The 14,837-nt window shown below is 53.8% G+C and overlaps 3 protein-coding genes across 5 annotated transcripts; 1 reads left to right on the top strand and 2 right to left on the bottom strand.

Annotated features, from left to right (window-relative positions):
- Window positions 1–342: 342 nt before the first annotated feature.
- Window positions 343–9,737, top strand: LY6G6F (lymphocyte antigen 6 family member G6F). 3 transcript variants are annotated; one of them, XM_024738593.1, is made up of 6 exons: window positions 343–436; window positions 940–1,269; window positions 1,354–1,617; window positions 2,618–2,731; window positions 8,050–8,196; window positions 9,385–9,737. In XM_024738593.1, exons 1-6 carry the CDS (start codon window positions 379–381, stop codon window positions 9,606–9,608), a joined length of 1,137 nt encoding a protein of 378 aa, XP_024594361.1. In that variant the 5' UTR covers window positions 343–378; the 3' UTR covers window positions 9,609–9,737. The 3 variants fall into 3 exon arrangements, with proteins under 3 accessions (XP_024594361.1, XP_024594360.1, XP_024594363.1); XM_024738592.1 differs by having other exon boundaries at window positions 2,576–2,731; window positions 9,385–9,614; XM_024738595.1 differs by lacking the exons at window positions 8,050–8,196; window positions 9,385–9,737 and adding exons at window positions 2,873–2,939; window positions 3,073–3,317 and having other exon boundaries at window positions 2,576–2,731.
- Window positions 4,531–7,236, bottom strand: LOC112395370 (lymphocyte antigen 6G6e-like). The gene is given in 5 exon segments (XM_024738500.1): window positions 4,531–4,979; window positions 4,982–5,129; window positions 5,132–5,260; window positions 5,398–5,495; window positions 6,191–7,236. Coding segments are annotated over 5 exon segments (465 nt in total). The 5' UTR covers window positions 6,249–7,236; the 3' UTR covers window positions 4,531–4,947.
- A 744-nt stretch (window positions 9,738–10,481) lies between the features above and the next one.
- On the bottom strand, window positions 10,482–13,195 carry LY6G6C (lymphocyte antigen 6 family member G6C). The gene is made up of 3 exons (XM_024738637.1): window positions 13,084–13,195; window positions 11,602–11,712; window positions 10,482–11,146 (listed from the first exon to the last, which is right to left on the bottom strand). The coding sequence occupies exons 1-3, from the start codon at window positions 13,133–13,135 to the stop codon at window positions 10,932–10,934; spliced, it is 378 nt and encodes a 125-aa protein (XP_024594405.1). The 5' UTR covers window positions 13,136–13,195; the 3' UTR covers window positions 10,482–10,931.
- Between the last annotated feature and the right edge of the window lie 1,642 nt (window positions 13,196–14,837).

Genomic DNA, 14,837 nt, shown 5'->3' with positions numbered 1-14,837 from the left:
GGTGTCTCTTGGGCTGGAGGAGAGAACACGGAATGTACTTCCAGACTCATGGGAGGTGGACAGCCGTGACCCCTTCTGCACAGGCTTCTTCTTAGCACATAGAGTCTTTGTTCTGAGTCCTTCAGCTGATGTGGAGTCTGAAGGGTGAAGAGGTCATCTTTGGAGTGGCCTGAACTTGGTCTTCTCCCTCTTGGCACAGAAAGGTGGTTGTCACTTTTTCCCCCATTAGACATGCAGCTGGGCTTTATCTCCCCAGCATTCCCATCCCCTTCAAAGGCCCATGTCACTCCAGAATAGGGAGTATGGGCCTTTATCTGGGCTCTGTTTCCTCCCTGGGGATAGCAGGTCCCAGGCAAGAGAACTTGGTAAGCTCTCCCCATGGCTGCCTTATTCCTCCTCCTTCTGTGCCTACATGGGCTCCCTCAGGCCGCTGCAGGTAAGGAGCAGGAGTTGAGGGGTCCTTCACCTATTCACAGGGTTGGGAGGGACTGCTGCTGTTTCTCCTTAGCGGCCTGGGGAAGGCATCTGTCTCAAGAAGATAGATTTACCCCAGTTGACCTCCCCCTGCCTCTAATACTGGGAAAGATCCAGAGTCAGCGAGGGTCCAGGTCAGGTACAGTTTCCTTTAGAAAATAAGAACGGACAAGTAAATGCTCATCCAGAAGAGGAGAAACAAAAGGGAGGGGTATGGGCATTTGTCAACTATTCCAGCCTTTTCCCTCTTGCCCTCAGATTCCCTCACTTGCCAGGAGAGGTGGGGAAAGCCCCATCCTCTTCTCTCCACCTTACTTTTTTGTTGCTGTCACTTGAGAAAAGTGCTCACAGTCAGGCCCAGTGCTGGGGGACCCCAGAAGGGGAAGAAGCCAGGGGTAGGAGGTTGACGGGTGGGGTTGTTGACCTGATGGAGGTCTCTGGTCTCACACAGCCCCCTCCCCACAGACAACATCCAGGCCATCTATGTGGCACTGGGGGAGGCAATGGAGCTGCCATGTCCTTCACCACCCACCCTGCATGGAGACGAATTCCTGTCCTGGTTCCGCAGTCCTGCAACAGGCTCCTCCACTGCTTTAGTGGCCCACGTCCAAGTAGCCAGGCCAGCCCCAGACCGTGGGAAAACCGGAAGGGAATCCAGGCTCAAGCTCCTGGGAAACAACTCTTTGTGGCTGGAAGGGTCCAAGGAGGGAGACGCTGGGCGGTACTGGTGCGCCGTGCTGGGTCAGCGCCACAAGTACCAGAACTGGAGGGTGTATGATGTCTCCGTGCTCAGAGGTGAGTGGGGAGCGTGCAGACCAGCAGCCACTGGGAAGCAGGGAAGCCCAGACAAAGAACTGAGGAGTCCCTCTCTCCCTCCAGGATCCCAGTTCTCTGCGAGGGCTGCAGATGGATCCCCCTGCTCTATCCTCCTGTGCTCTGTGGTCCCCGCCAGACGCCTGGACTCTGTGACCTGGCTGGAGGGGAAGGGTCCTGTGAGGGGGCGTGTGCAGTCCTTCTGGGGTGATGGAGCTGCCCTGCTCTTGGTGTGTCCTGGGGAGGGGCTTCCTGAGCCCAGGGGACGTAGACCAAGAAACATCCGCTGCCTCATGCCTCAGAACAAAGGGGTCAGCTTTAGCCTGGCAGGTAAACTGATGGACACTGAGGGAAGGGATGTTGCCTCCGACACATCCCGCACTGCTAGCTAGGGGAGGGGGCGAATCTGTTATTGGCTGTTTTTATCCTCCACTGCCTGGAGGAGGAGGGCTTTTTTCTCACTGACTGAATCTGTAACAGAGAAGGGGGCTGGTTAAGCCAACTTTCTGATGGAATAGACCATCAGTCAAGTGGGAGAAGAGGAATTCTGGTGGAATATACCTTTGTTTAGAAATAGGATAATCTATGATCTTTGTGGAATATCCCTTAGCAGTGAGGAAGAAGGTAAGAATTATTGCTGGGGCGGTTGTCTTTTGAAGAAAGGATATATGCACTGATGTTATAATGGCCCGTTGATGGTGGAGGCAGAAGGAGAAAAAATATATAATTGTTTTACAATAAAAAGTCCATTATACAGAGAAGGAATGCTATTGGATGTAGAATAACCCATTTACAAGGCAGGAGGGAGGAGCAAATGACCATTATTTTGGTAAGCAGAGGCCAACTAACAGGCAGTGACTGGGTTTTACTTCCCTCTACATCCTCACACCTAATCTGGGGTCTGGCATGTGGTGGGCACTCAGCAAATACCTGTGGAGTGGATGAATGGAAGAATGAATAAACAGAAGGCATTTTCTTTTTTTCTTAAAAGGGTGGATTACTGTGAAGGGCTTGAGGAAAAAAATCACAGTTATGGCTGGTGGTCCACCCTGGAGTTAGCCATCCATGTGTAGCTGGGGGGCATCACCACTCTCTATCAATGTTGGTTTATGGGATCAGGGTGAGAGGCCTGGAAACAGGCAAAATGGGGCGGTGGGTATTGGGGGCAAGGAAGCCTTCTTTTGGAAGAGCCCACCAGACTATGGGGGAAAGCCTTTCTTTGGGGCATGAGGGACAGACCCCCCTCCCTGCCTCCCTCCTCATCCCTCTTGTCTTGCCCTTACTGCAGCCTCCATGGATGCCTCCCCTGCCCTCTGTGCCCCTTCCACAGAGTGGGATGCACCCTGGATCCTGATGCTGCTGCTCACAGTGGGCCAGGGGTTCACCATCGTGGTCCTCAGCGTCATGCTCTGGAGGCGGAGGATCCAGGGGACTAAGCACAGAAGTGAGTCCCTCCTTCCCAGAGGGGTGGGCTCATATCTTGCCTCTATACCCTGTCTTCTCTAGGGGAGGAGGGGAGTAAGGAATACAGCTCTGAGTTATCTGTGACTTCTCTGCCACACCTCATATGGCTCTTTCTCCCCAGATGCCTCGTTTCCTCAGTTCAAACCCGAGATCCAGGTCTATGAGAACATCCATTTGGCCCACCTCAGGTGAGGAACAACTAGGGGGCAGAGGCTTAAATCCCGGAGGAGACTGAGGTTGGGGTGGGGATGGGATGCCGGTTCCTGAGGACGTGGAGAATAGAAGTATCCTTAATGTCTTTCCGCTTTGCAAAACCCACAGCCCACCTGCCCCTAAGACCAGGTGATCTCGACGACATCTGCTGGGAAGTGTGACCTGCTGTCTCCCTGGCCATCTGGCACCTGAAAGATTCCCGAAAACCTTGGCAAGGGGGCAGGGGCTGGGAGTGTTACTTCACAGTCCAGCTGGTCTCCAGCAGCCAAGCTTTCTGTGTGTGTGTGTGTGTGTGTGTGTGTGTGTGTAGGGGCTGGGGGCTGAAGGAAAGGAGAAGCATTATTCTGTGATGTCACCTATGAAAAGTGTGGTTTTCTGTCTCACAGAAGCCAGTGGAGGGGTGGCCCTGAGCCTGCAGTACCATGGGGTTGAGGGGAGCTTGGGGTAGCTGGAAGGGGTTGAGGAGGGGTGGGGATGAAGAAAAGAGACAGAGGAATCCAGAGACTTGAGCAGTGGTGGAGAATCAGTTATGGGGGAACCAAAGGACAAATGGGGGAAACTGAAGAAGAGAGAAGGGAAGAGGCCCAAGTCAGGGTAAAGGGAAAGAGATGGAGAGAGAGAGAGAACAAATAGAAGTACAAAGTGGGAGGACTGAGGGACAGAGAGAATGGAAAGAAGACTCAACTTGCCTCTAAATTAAGCCAGATCCCCACCCCTGTCTCATCCTCGCAAAGAAAAGAAATTGAGAGAGAAGCACCTCTAATCAGACCCCAGACTTCCTCAGATGGTAGTGGAGGGAACTGAGTCAGGATGGGGGTACCTGTGCCTGGCCACCACCCCCACGGCCCCCCCTTATCCTAGGCGCTCCACTGTGGCATCCGGAGCAGGGAGCAGCTTACCACCCTGACATCCTGGGGGCCCCTGGGCAGAGGTAGTGTCCACCGTGCTGGGTGGGCGAATTCCCTGGTGGGGTGAGTAACTGGGCCCTGCGTGCTTGGCTGTCAGTGAACCAGGACAAGTCTGGGCTGGTGAAGCGGGGGAGGGCACCGGTGCTCCCAGCTCCTAGCCTCACGCAGAAATGAGCTGGTCTTCTGGCCACACCCTCACCACTCCACCAGGGGCCCCTCTGTGTGTCTACTCAAGCTTGGGCTTCACTGGAGAAAAGCTTTCTCAGAAATCTTACCTAAACCCTTCACGCTGCAGTGGCTTAAGCTAAGTTAACGGCAAGAAGGAGGATATCAATGACAGATGGAGGATGATGTGAAAGTTGTGGCTCACGTGCCAGCACCCCAGCCCAACCCACCAAGTAGCTATAGTTTGCTGTTAGAGCACATGTGTGTGCGCACACACACACACACACACACACACACACACACAGAGACAGACATGGAACAGTTGCTGCTCTGTGGCATGTGGGATCTTCCCAGACCGGGACACGAACCCGTGCCCCCTGCATCGGCAGGCAGACTCTCAACCACTGCGCCACCAGGGAACCAGAGTCCAGCAGGCGGACTCTCAACCACTGTGCCACCAGGGAACCAGAGTCCAGCAGGCGGACTCTCAACCACTGTGCCACCAGGGAACCAGAGTCCAGCAGGCGGACTCTCAACCACTGCGCCCCAGATAGCACTTTTATTATATTTACTCTTCATAGTTCCCCAAGCCCTCCTTCCTGACCTACCAAATTAATCTCTCCTAGCAGGACCCTCATCCTCGTCACACCTGGTGCCCCTTCGATCCCCTTGCCTGGGACCCACAGCTCTGTCAAACGCCTGCCTTGCCAGAGAGCTGGGGCTGAGAGAATGCATCAGCCACAGACATTTAGAAAAGACCAGAGATTTAGAACAGGTGTTCTTTATGAGGCTGGGCTCCGGGTAGGTGCCTCTGGGCAGGAAGAGGCTAGAGCAGTGCCTGTAGGAATCGGGTTTGGGGAGGGGTCCATGAAGGTGCTGGGCCCAAGGGGTGTGAGGTCTCTGTACAAGATCAGGTTCTTGGGCAGATCTCAGAAGTGTCTATGCAGGTGTTTCCAGGGCCACGGCGATAGTGGAAGAGTCTTGGGTTGCAGGCTGGTGGAGGAGGTGGGCTCCCCAGGTGAAGCTGGCCACGAGGATGAGTGGGGTGATAAGGAGGAGCCTGGGGAGCCGATGCGGCATGGTGGCATGGTGGCTGCATCGCACAGGTCCTCCTCGCAGCAGTGGTGCCGAGGAGTGTAGGAGAGTGACCAGTAGGTGGCATGGCCCTGCAGAGAGCGCTGGGTCCTTGGGAGGCAGGCTTTCCGCTCGATGACCTCACTGTTCTATGGGACAAAGAGGGGATGCTGAGGCAGGGGCAGGAAGGAGGCAAGGGCCAGGAGGCCACAGGAAAGGCAGGATGGATGGCCGTAGGGAAGGCCTAAGGAGTCCTCCCTGAGGTACCAATACTGATGCCACAAACTTCATCATCCTGACACTCGGTAGGAACAGGGTAGCAGGGTTTGGCGAAGTTGCAGGTGTAACAGTGGAGCCGTCTCCGGGCAGGGGAAGTGGCGAGACCTGTGGGGTCGGTGGAGATCAGGCAGGGAGGAGAGGCAAACAGGACAGGTGAGAGGCTGAGCCCAGATTTGGGAACGGGATGCACAGACAGAGGTGATACACAAAGTGGGGAGAGAGGAGCAGTGAAGTGGAGGGAAAAATAGACAGAAATAGAAAAAGAGACACAGAGAAGGGAGGGGGGATAATACAGGAAAAGGAAACGACACAGAGGCACGAGGGATACAGGGAGTGTGAGAGACACACAGACATGAACAGAAGCCAAGAGAATCAGAGATGAGCACAGAGAATGACACAAAAAACCAGGCCGGGACGGGGAGGGGTTGCCGGTGAAGAAGTTAAGCAGATGATGCTAAGTCAGATGAGAAAACAGGAATTAACATTGACCAAGGGGCCCAGCAAAGAAACAGGAGGTGAGATAAGGGTCAGGGGAGACAGAGGCTTGTCAAAGATGCCGCAGGAAAGAAACAGTTATTCTCAAATGCCTTTGAAAGGAAATTTTTCTTGTTCCACCTCATCAGGCTGTCCTGAGACCATTCCCAGTAGCTTTTCTTTCCAAAACCCCTACAACTCCCTCCTTGGCATTTCTCAGCACCCTCTCCGCCACCCCCCACACCCAGACCCCAGGCTCCTCCACAAGCCCCTGCCAGCACCACCACCCCACCCTGCGCCCAGCCCCCAAGGATTCCCCAGCCCACCCTTATCCAGTGCCCCACCGAGGAACAGAATGCAGAGGAAAATGCTGGAGGTGCCCATGGCTGGACCCGGGGCTTAGGGGTCTGGGAGAATGTGATCTGCACCCAGAGATCCTAGAGTTGGAGAGATGGAGCATCTGAGTGAGACAGGGAGGGAGCAGTAAACAAACACACCTAGGGAGTGAATCTGAGGGTGGGGGACCAGATTTGGCAGACTGACATAGCAGGGACCCTGTTCTCACATCCTCCCTGTCTCCTACTAGAGCCTGCTCTTGCCTTAAGGGTGTTCTCCATTCCCACAGCGTTGGTCTGTTACTCTTAGCTGCGTCTGTCGCTCCTGTCGAACCGGTGTCTGTCAGCGTCTGTCACTTCCCCTCCTACTCCTTTCCCTCCCTCCCCTTGTCTCAAGCTGTTCTTTGCTCTCTCATCTCCTTGTTTTTGTTTCTCTATCTTTTGTCCTTCTGTGCATTTAAGTCTGTCAAGGTCACTCTCCTTGACCTTGAGCCCTGGCCCAGAGTTGGCGAGCGGTGTTTGAGTGTGGGCTCAACAATCCCCCACCCACCGGCCCACACACAGAGCCCAGCTGCAGCTGCATAAGGGAGGACGCCACCCAGCTTCCCATTCCTTTGATCCCCCCAAGCCTCAACATTCTTACCCCATAATTATCTCTCCCAGCCTTACTGCATTAGAGGAAAGAATCATGGGTGCGGCCAGAGGGACTGATGTGTTTCCACTGGTGCCGGGATGAGGGTCAGAAAGACCAGGAAGGAAGGCAACGATAAGATCTGGGGAGTACGGGTGGTAGAGTCTGGAAGACGGGGGCTTAGAGATTGGGGAGAAGAGCTGCACCTGGGGAATCAGGGCAGAACGTACTGGGAGTAAGAGGCAGACAGGGTGGGGGAGATGTGAGGTGGAGGTGAGGCAGAGGAGACACAGGTATCCACTGAGCAACAGTTTTCAAAACATTTATCTCAGGACCTCTTTACACACAAAAATTACTGAACACCCCAAAGAGCTTTCCTTATGTAAGTTATATCAATATTTGCTATATGAGAAATAGAAACAGAATATTTTAATAGGTTCATTTAAAAATAAAAAAACAATAAACCTATTACATGTTAACAAAGCATAGTTTTGCGGAAAGTAATTCCTTTCCCAACAGTACAGTGAGAAGGGTGGCATGGTTTTACCCTTTGGGGAATCTGTTTAATGTTGGGCTTAATAGAAGAAATAGAAGATGGCTGGGTTTTCACATCTGCTTCTGCATTCAACCTGTTGGGATTTGTTTTGATTGAAGTATCTGAAGAAAATCTGACAGATATGTAGTTGGAAGAGGAAGACGGTGGAGGACCCTCTGAAAGGGCCTTAGGGACCCGCAGGAGGTCTGGGGCCACCGTTTTAGAATTGTTCCTGAGATGGAAGAGTTTGGGGATGCCAGAGGATGCTGAGAGCTCTTTCTCCTGTGGGGGCCCCTCCCTGTCCCCACTGGGGCTCCCGGTGGCTGCTGGAGGAGTCTCTTTCCTCCCGTTTTATTGCCCTATAAAGCCCAAGGCAAGCACAACTGGAGAAAGCCTGCGCGCAGCAACGAAGACCCAATGCAGCCAAAAATTTAAAAAAAGCCCAAGGCAAGGGGGATAAAAGGCTGGCAGAGCGGGGCCAGGGAGGCGGGTGGGCGGGAGGGAGAGGCGCTACAGACACAGGCAGACACAATGAACCCCCTGTTTGCTGGGATCCCGCTCAGCGCCCTGCTGCGGGCTGCCTTGGGTAAGGAGGCAGCCAAGGCGCCTGTCACAAAGGCCCGTCGCCCTGTGCCAGCCGCCCCCCACCCCCGCCCAGTTCCAGCACCTCTTCTCTCCTGCCAGGAAACCGCAAGCGGTGCTATGACTGCGGTGCAGGTCCCAGCGGCCCCTGCAAAGAGACCGTGACCACTTGCGGCCAGGGCAAACGCTGCGGCTTCCTGGAGGGCAAACCCCAACCAGACCTGAGACAGACCAAGCCATCTGGAAACCGTGAGTCCTCCGTTTGTCCCCCTGCCTCCAGCCCCTACTACTTCAGTCCTTCTGGCTTCCAGAACCTTCTAGGCTCAGTCTGGCTCTGGGCAGATGGTGCCGCTGTCAGAGTGGAGCAGTCTGTAGCCCCTTCTGGCTCCTGGCACTGAGCCCCTGGAAGCCCGCTGTCTGTGTGGCCCCACCCCCTCCTCTTTACCCTCCAGAAAGAGTCTCAGAGGCCCATTCACTCACAAATGGGTAAAAAGCTCCCTTGAAGGCAGGGACCAAAACATTCAGCCAAACTTCAACTTGCAGGCATCAGCTAAGGACCAGGGAGGTATGTGTGTGTGTGTATTCTAATTTTTTTGTTTCTAAATAATTTTAGGTTGACAGAAAAGTTAATCTTATTAGAAAAATAGTACAGATCAGTACTGTATAGCCTCACCCAGTTTCCTCTAATGTTAATGTCTTATATAACCATAGTACAATTAGCAAAATCAGAAAATAACACCGGTACAGTACAACTAACTAACCTATAGACCTTACTCAATTTAGCCAGTTGTCCCACTGATGTCCTTTTTCTGATCCAGGACCCACACCAGGATCCTACATTGCCTTTAGCTCTCCTGTCTTCTTAGTCGTCCCCACTCTGGGACAGTTCTGAGTCTTCCTTTGATTCCATGATCTTGACATTTTTGAAGAGTCCTGATGAGTTATTTTATAGAACGTTGTGCAATTTGGATTACCTGATATTTTCTCATGATTAGACTGAGGTCATGAGTTTTTGGCAAGAAGTGATGTTGGTCTCTTTCAGTGCATCCCATCAGGGATTCACTTGGTTTCAGGGAGGTGTTTTTTTTGTTTGTTTGTTTGTTTTTTTGGGTTTCTTTTGCGGTACATGGGCCTCTCACTGCCGTGGCCTTTCCCGTTGCGGAGCACAGGCTCCGGACGCGCAGGCTCAGCGTCCGTGGCTCATGGGCCCAGCTGCTCTGTGGCATGTGGGATCTTCCCAGACCGGGGCACGAACTCACGTCCCCCGCATCGGCAGGCGGACTCTCAACCACTGCGCCTCCAGGGAAGCCCGACAGGGAGGTGTTTTTTGAGGGGGCAGAGGATCCCTTTGGGCTCCTTGGAATCACATCTGCTCTGCCCCAGAAGGCAAGTCCTCAAGCCAGGAGTCCAACAGCCCAATCTCATTCTCTCTCTCAGCCTCAGTGACCTTGATTCATCACCATGCAGCCTGCGTGGCGGCCCATCATTGCAGCAGAGTGGAAACAGAGGTGGTGGGAGACGTGACTTATATGACCCACAGGGACTGCTGCGTCTGCGACCTGTGCAACAGTGCTGTGGCGAGCACTGCAGCCCCCGCGTGCATCGTGGCTGCAGGGGTCACCGCCCTAGCCTGGCTTTTGCCAGGACTGTGGAGAGGGTAGTGGGAGTAGGGGAAGAGAAGGGAGCAAGGGAGCAAGGGAACAAAGGGGATCTGAGGTGAGAAGATAAACACTCCTCTGTGAGCCATTAAAATCTACCGACCACTCTGGAGCTGACTGGAACATTCCATCTTTTGTTGATGGGAGGGCTGATGGAGTAATGTGGGGGCAACCAGGCTCTAGTTTAGGGGTTATCAAGGATCAGTGGACTTAGTTGCAATGGTGCACTCCTTAACCAACTAAACCCCAAAGGACAATGGAGAATCTGCCCTATGTGACTCCTGCACCCTGTTGCTAGGGAGAATCTTCCTTAGCAACGAGGATCACTGAGGGGAGCAGGCTCTGGGCTGAGTGGGGGCCACCAGGAATCAATGAGCCTCGTTGTCTGGGCTTGTTCCCCTTCCCCGCGTTTGCAACTTGGCTCCCAATATGACTACTTGGAATTGAGAAAGGAAATGTAAGCACTGTGATAGGAGGGTGGCTTGGTGCCCCACATACTGGGCCAGGTGAGGCCTCTGAATCTAACTTGAGGGACTGAGGCCTGGAAAGAGGGTCCCAGGTCCCATCCCCATGCAACTCTCCTACCCTTTCTGAGGAGCCCTCAAGCCAGACTGCACCTCTTTCTTGGCAGTATCTCAGAGGTGTGGCCTAAATTTAAGGTAAATATTGCTTCTCCAAACACTGGGCCCTGTACGCCACAACCCAGACACTGGAAGAGAGGATGGAAGCCTGCAAAACCTGTTTTTCCATCTGCCCCAGCCCAGCCTCTGAGAGAAACTCCCTGAAGGGTTCTTGGGTGAGTGGTGAGTGTGAGGGCTGAGAGTGTTATTTCCTGGGAGGGCGCCTCTGACAATAGATCTTCTGATACACAACTGATCATATACAGATATTTATTACTCAAAATGGAAAGGGGTGAGCAAGGGGATGAGGTACGTATGGGAGCCAGGGTTTGGAGAATCAGTTCATACAGTGAGGTCATCAGGTCCTTCCTGGGAGCCTTCACTGGGGACAGGACAGAAACCCCATTTCAGGCCCAGATTCCAATCCCTCCTCACATAGGGCACAGGGGAGTTCAGGAGGCAAAGTGCGGAGCCCTTCTAGGAGACGATGGAGGATCTGGAGTGGTGTCAAGGGAAATGGAAAGAGACTCCAGAGAAGTAGAGTGGAGGGTGTGGGATGGAAGGATGGATCGGGGGACCACCGTCTAATTAAAGAAATGTGAAGGGTCTGGAGAAATGCTTTTCTGAGCAAAAGGAAGCAGAGGATATGAAGACACAAGAAGAGAGGCTAAGGCAGGTGGGAGGAGGGGCAGCCATGGAGTGAGTCTCAGTGCAACAGCCAGAGGCTAAGGCCAGCCAAGGAGGTAAGGAGGACAAGGGCCAGGGCCGGGGTGGGCCGAGGGGCTGGATTATTGCAGTTGTCCTTGTTGCAGCAGGTGGTGTTATAGGTCAGGCCTAGCTTGTGGTTGGTTTGGTTGAAGGCCTCCCGACAGGGCTCTTCTGGTGTGCCACAGCGTAGGTTGGAGAAAACCCACATCTTCCCTGGGGTTAGGAGGGGGCAGTGGGGACAGTTAAGATGGGCACCTGGCATGCCTGTGTCCACCTCCCCATCCCGTGCACCCCACCCAGGCTTCCTTCCTTCCCAACTCTGCCCTTGGCCTTCCCCTTCTGTATCTCTTCTCAGTCTATCCTTTATCCTGCACTTCCTTACCCTGCCCCTCACCCCAATCCTGGTCCTATCACTTGCTGCCCATGAGGCTTTGCACCTGTTACTGTCTCTTTTTGAGGCTGTTTTCTCAGTATAATAATAGCACCCACACTTCATAGGGTTGTCATGAGCATTAATTGAAACAATCCTTGTAAAGACGTAGGATGGTGCCTGGCACGTAATAATCCTTGGCCAAATATTATCATTGCTGTAATTCTCTGTTCCACCTCAGCCCCAGCCATAGAGTCTCCCACTGGTCCCCTCTCCCCACTGAAGAAAGGAATGTTACCGAGGTACACATTTGTTGTCAGGCATTGCTGTCCTGGTTCCAGGTGGCAGGACTGCCGGTCCACACAGCCCAGCAAAGGGACCTTGTAGCAGGAGTGACAGCGAATGTCAGCTGGGAAGACACAAGTCGGGCTGAAGTGACGGAGTGTCTGACTCACCTGGGGATGAGCCCAGCTGGTGGGCAGGGTGGAGAAGAGCCAATCAAGTAGGTATTCTGACCTGTTTGTTCTGGTAGGGACAGAGAGGGTGAGTGACGCAGAAAAAATGCAAGCGGGTGAGGGTGGAGTTGCTCTGTGAATGGCCCACACCCTAAATATCTTCCTTCACTCCACCCCATCTGGAGATGAGTCGAGAGAGGCAGTTACCAACAATGGGGCTGGGGACAGATGAAATGTGAGAATACCATGGGGAAGGAATGGAGGTGGCGAGGGAGGAGATGAAGGAATTCAGAAGAGGTCACAGATGGAGTCTTGAAATAGGAAGAAACCTTAAAAGTAAAAATCACGGTGGTTACAACACTTGCAGAAATGGCTTGGAACTTGAGGCTGGCAAGAAAGCCACCTGGGGCCAGATTAGCAATGTATTCTTCACCTCCTGGGGCTGCCAAGAGCATGGGAAGAGGAACCAGACTTGAACTGAATCCTCCCACCCCAGTAGCTCTCTGACAGAAAGGAGAAGTATCTGGGAGACAGATCATCAGAACCCATCCGAGCACTTTACCAAAATGGAGAGGATGGGTGCAGAAAGGCAGAAGGTGGCACCCCGAAAGTTTCTGTTGCATCCGATTCAAGGTTTGAGGGACGGAAGGGTTCAGTCGGTGGAGGAGCCTGGTGACTGCACCTCAGTGAAACCCACCTCACCCTGGGGGTGAGCAACCTTGGCATTCCCTCCCTAGAAGGCCGGGAAATCTCCCTGGTTCCCTGGGAGGTTCTGAGAGGTCACTGGAGCCCTCCAGAAAGCTTGTGTTCCTGGAGGTATGCACCTCAGGGAGGAGCAGGGGGGCGATCTAGGAAAGGCCACTGCTCGAGGGACTGAGCACAAAGTCCCTGATGGAGTAGATGGGAGGAGGGGTCACAAAAGAAGCCCCAGACTGGTTGCCTAGATTTCTGGGAGGACGCCCTGGCTGAGTGCAGGTGGTGAGAGGAGAAAGCAGGTAAGCTGGATCCTGGAGAGTTCTGTACCAGAGTGGGGCTGGCAGGGGAACTGGATATCAGGGTTTCCAAGGAGTGGGGAACAGGGGACCTGGAACCCTGGGCAGGTCAGAAGAGTGTGTCTTGGAGGTGGGGAAGAGTCTGAAGATGGAGACATGGGTCCTTGAGAAACAGAGCAAGGACCCTGTCACAGTGGGGCACAGGAGAGCTGAGCCAGTTGGGTCTGGGGGCGCTTGGGACCTTGAGTAGCAGGTAGTGTAGGGCAGTGCCCGGGGCAGGGTGTAAAAGTCCTAACCAGGTGAACCAGGTCCTTGGGGCCCCCAGGTGCTCACCTGAGACCCAGCAGAGCAGAGAAGACAAGGTGATCAACAGAAGGCCTTTCATGGTGAGGGTACTGAGAACGGTAGCAACAGCAGCAGCTGACAGGGTAGAATTCCAGGGATCCTGCTCTGGGAGTTGAGTGGCTTTTTTGGAATTTATAGCCACAACAGTCCCGCCCTACTTGGCCTCTGGTGGCCCCTCCTTCCCCATTTAGGGAGGGGCTAAGCAGGACCCAGTGGGGCAGTAGGGATGGGGATGGCAGAGAGAGGTGGGGAGGGTAGGTAGGTGCACTAGTGGCCAACTCCATTTTGGTTCTTGGTTTCAGTCTAAGACACACCCTCCTGGCCCCCAGGAGTAACATCCCTGTCTGCCCAGTCCTCTGAAGAAGTATCACCAAAGGCCCCTGTGATGTTACAGTGGCTGTGGTGGTAGCAGTGTCTGCTGGTTCCTGGGAAATGGACAATGGGGTGTGGCCCAAGCTGACTGCAAAATTTTGCTCCCTGGGGGGCATTGGTAGGGGTATGTGGGCACAAATTGAGCACCAAATTAATCTCAGTCCACTTAGTTTTCCCAACCCCTCCTCAGCCACAGGATGGAGGAGTACGATTTTTGATGTGACCAAGAGCTTCTGTGATGTCAAAGCAGCAGAGGCATGGGCTGGAGCTGCCTGTTAGGGAGGGGCTGCCTTAGGCCCCCTGAAGGTTCTCAGGACCTCATCCTGGCTCCACCTGGGCTTGGCCTGGCCTTGGTTGCTCCAGTGCAGTGAGGGCTGATGAAGTCCTGGGTGTGGGCTGTGCACCTGCTCCAAAGCACCTCCCCAATCAAAACCTGCCAATTTGGGCGGGCCACCTTGGGCCGGGAGGGACGAAGTGGGCACAGAAGGGTGAGGTAGCAGCTAAAATAAGAATAGAAATAGTAATAATGGCAAGCATATAGTACTCCTATGTCTTTGCCATTGTTCTAGGCATTTACTGGGTATGACTTTATTTAGTTCTCACAATACTCTGCGAGGTAGGTGCTTTTATTCCCATTTTACAGATGAGCAAGCAGGCCCAGAGAAGTTAAGCGACTTGCGCACATCACGCAGCTAGTAGGTGAAGTCGAGATTTGAATTCAGACAGCCAAGATCCAGAAACTGTGGTGTTCCCGGCAACTGCTATGCTTCAAGAGTTAAAGTCAAGGGCTTCCCTGGCGGCGCAGTGGTTGAGAGTCCGCCTGCCGATGCAGGGGACACGGGTTCGTGCCCCGGTCCGGGAAGATCCCACATCCCGCGGAGCGGCTGGGCCCGTGAGCCATGGCCGCTGAGCCTGCGCGTCCGGAGCCTGTGCTCCGCGACGGGAAAGGCCACAACAGTGAGAGGCGCGCGTACCGGAAAAAAAAACCAAACCAACCCTTGGGGACTTCTCAGGTATAACAGTATTGTAGGACTTCCCTGGTGGCACAGTGGTTGAGAATCTGCCTGCTAATGCAGGGGACACGGGTTCGAGCCCTAGTCTGGGAAGATCCCACATGCCGCGGAGCAACTAGGCCCGTGAGCCACAACTACTGAGCCTGCGCATCTGGAGCCTGTGCTCTGCAACAAGAGAGGCCGCGATAGTGAGAGGCCCGCGCACCGCGATGAAGAGTGGCCCCCGCTCGGAGCAACTAGAGAAAGCCCTCGCACAGAAACAAAGACCCAACACAGCCAAAAAAAAAAAAGAGTTAAAGTCTGCTAAAGTGCTTGTGTAAAGGGCCCCAGCATGAATTCTAAGTGAGCATTGGTTGA

Source organism: Neophocaena asiaeorientalis, unplaced genomic scaffold, assembly GCF_003031525.2.
Source record: "Neophocaena asiaeorientalis asiaeorientalis breed wild unplaced genomic scaffold, Neophocaena_asiaeorientalis_V1.1 scaffold282, whole genome shotgun sequence".
Lineage (NCBI taxonomy): Eukaryota > Metazoa > Chordata > Mammalia > Artiodactyla > Phocoenidae > Neophocaena > Neophocaena asiaeorientalis.
Note: the sequence above shows the minus strand (reverse complement) of the source record. Positions and strands in the feature narration are given on the sequence as shown.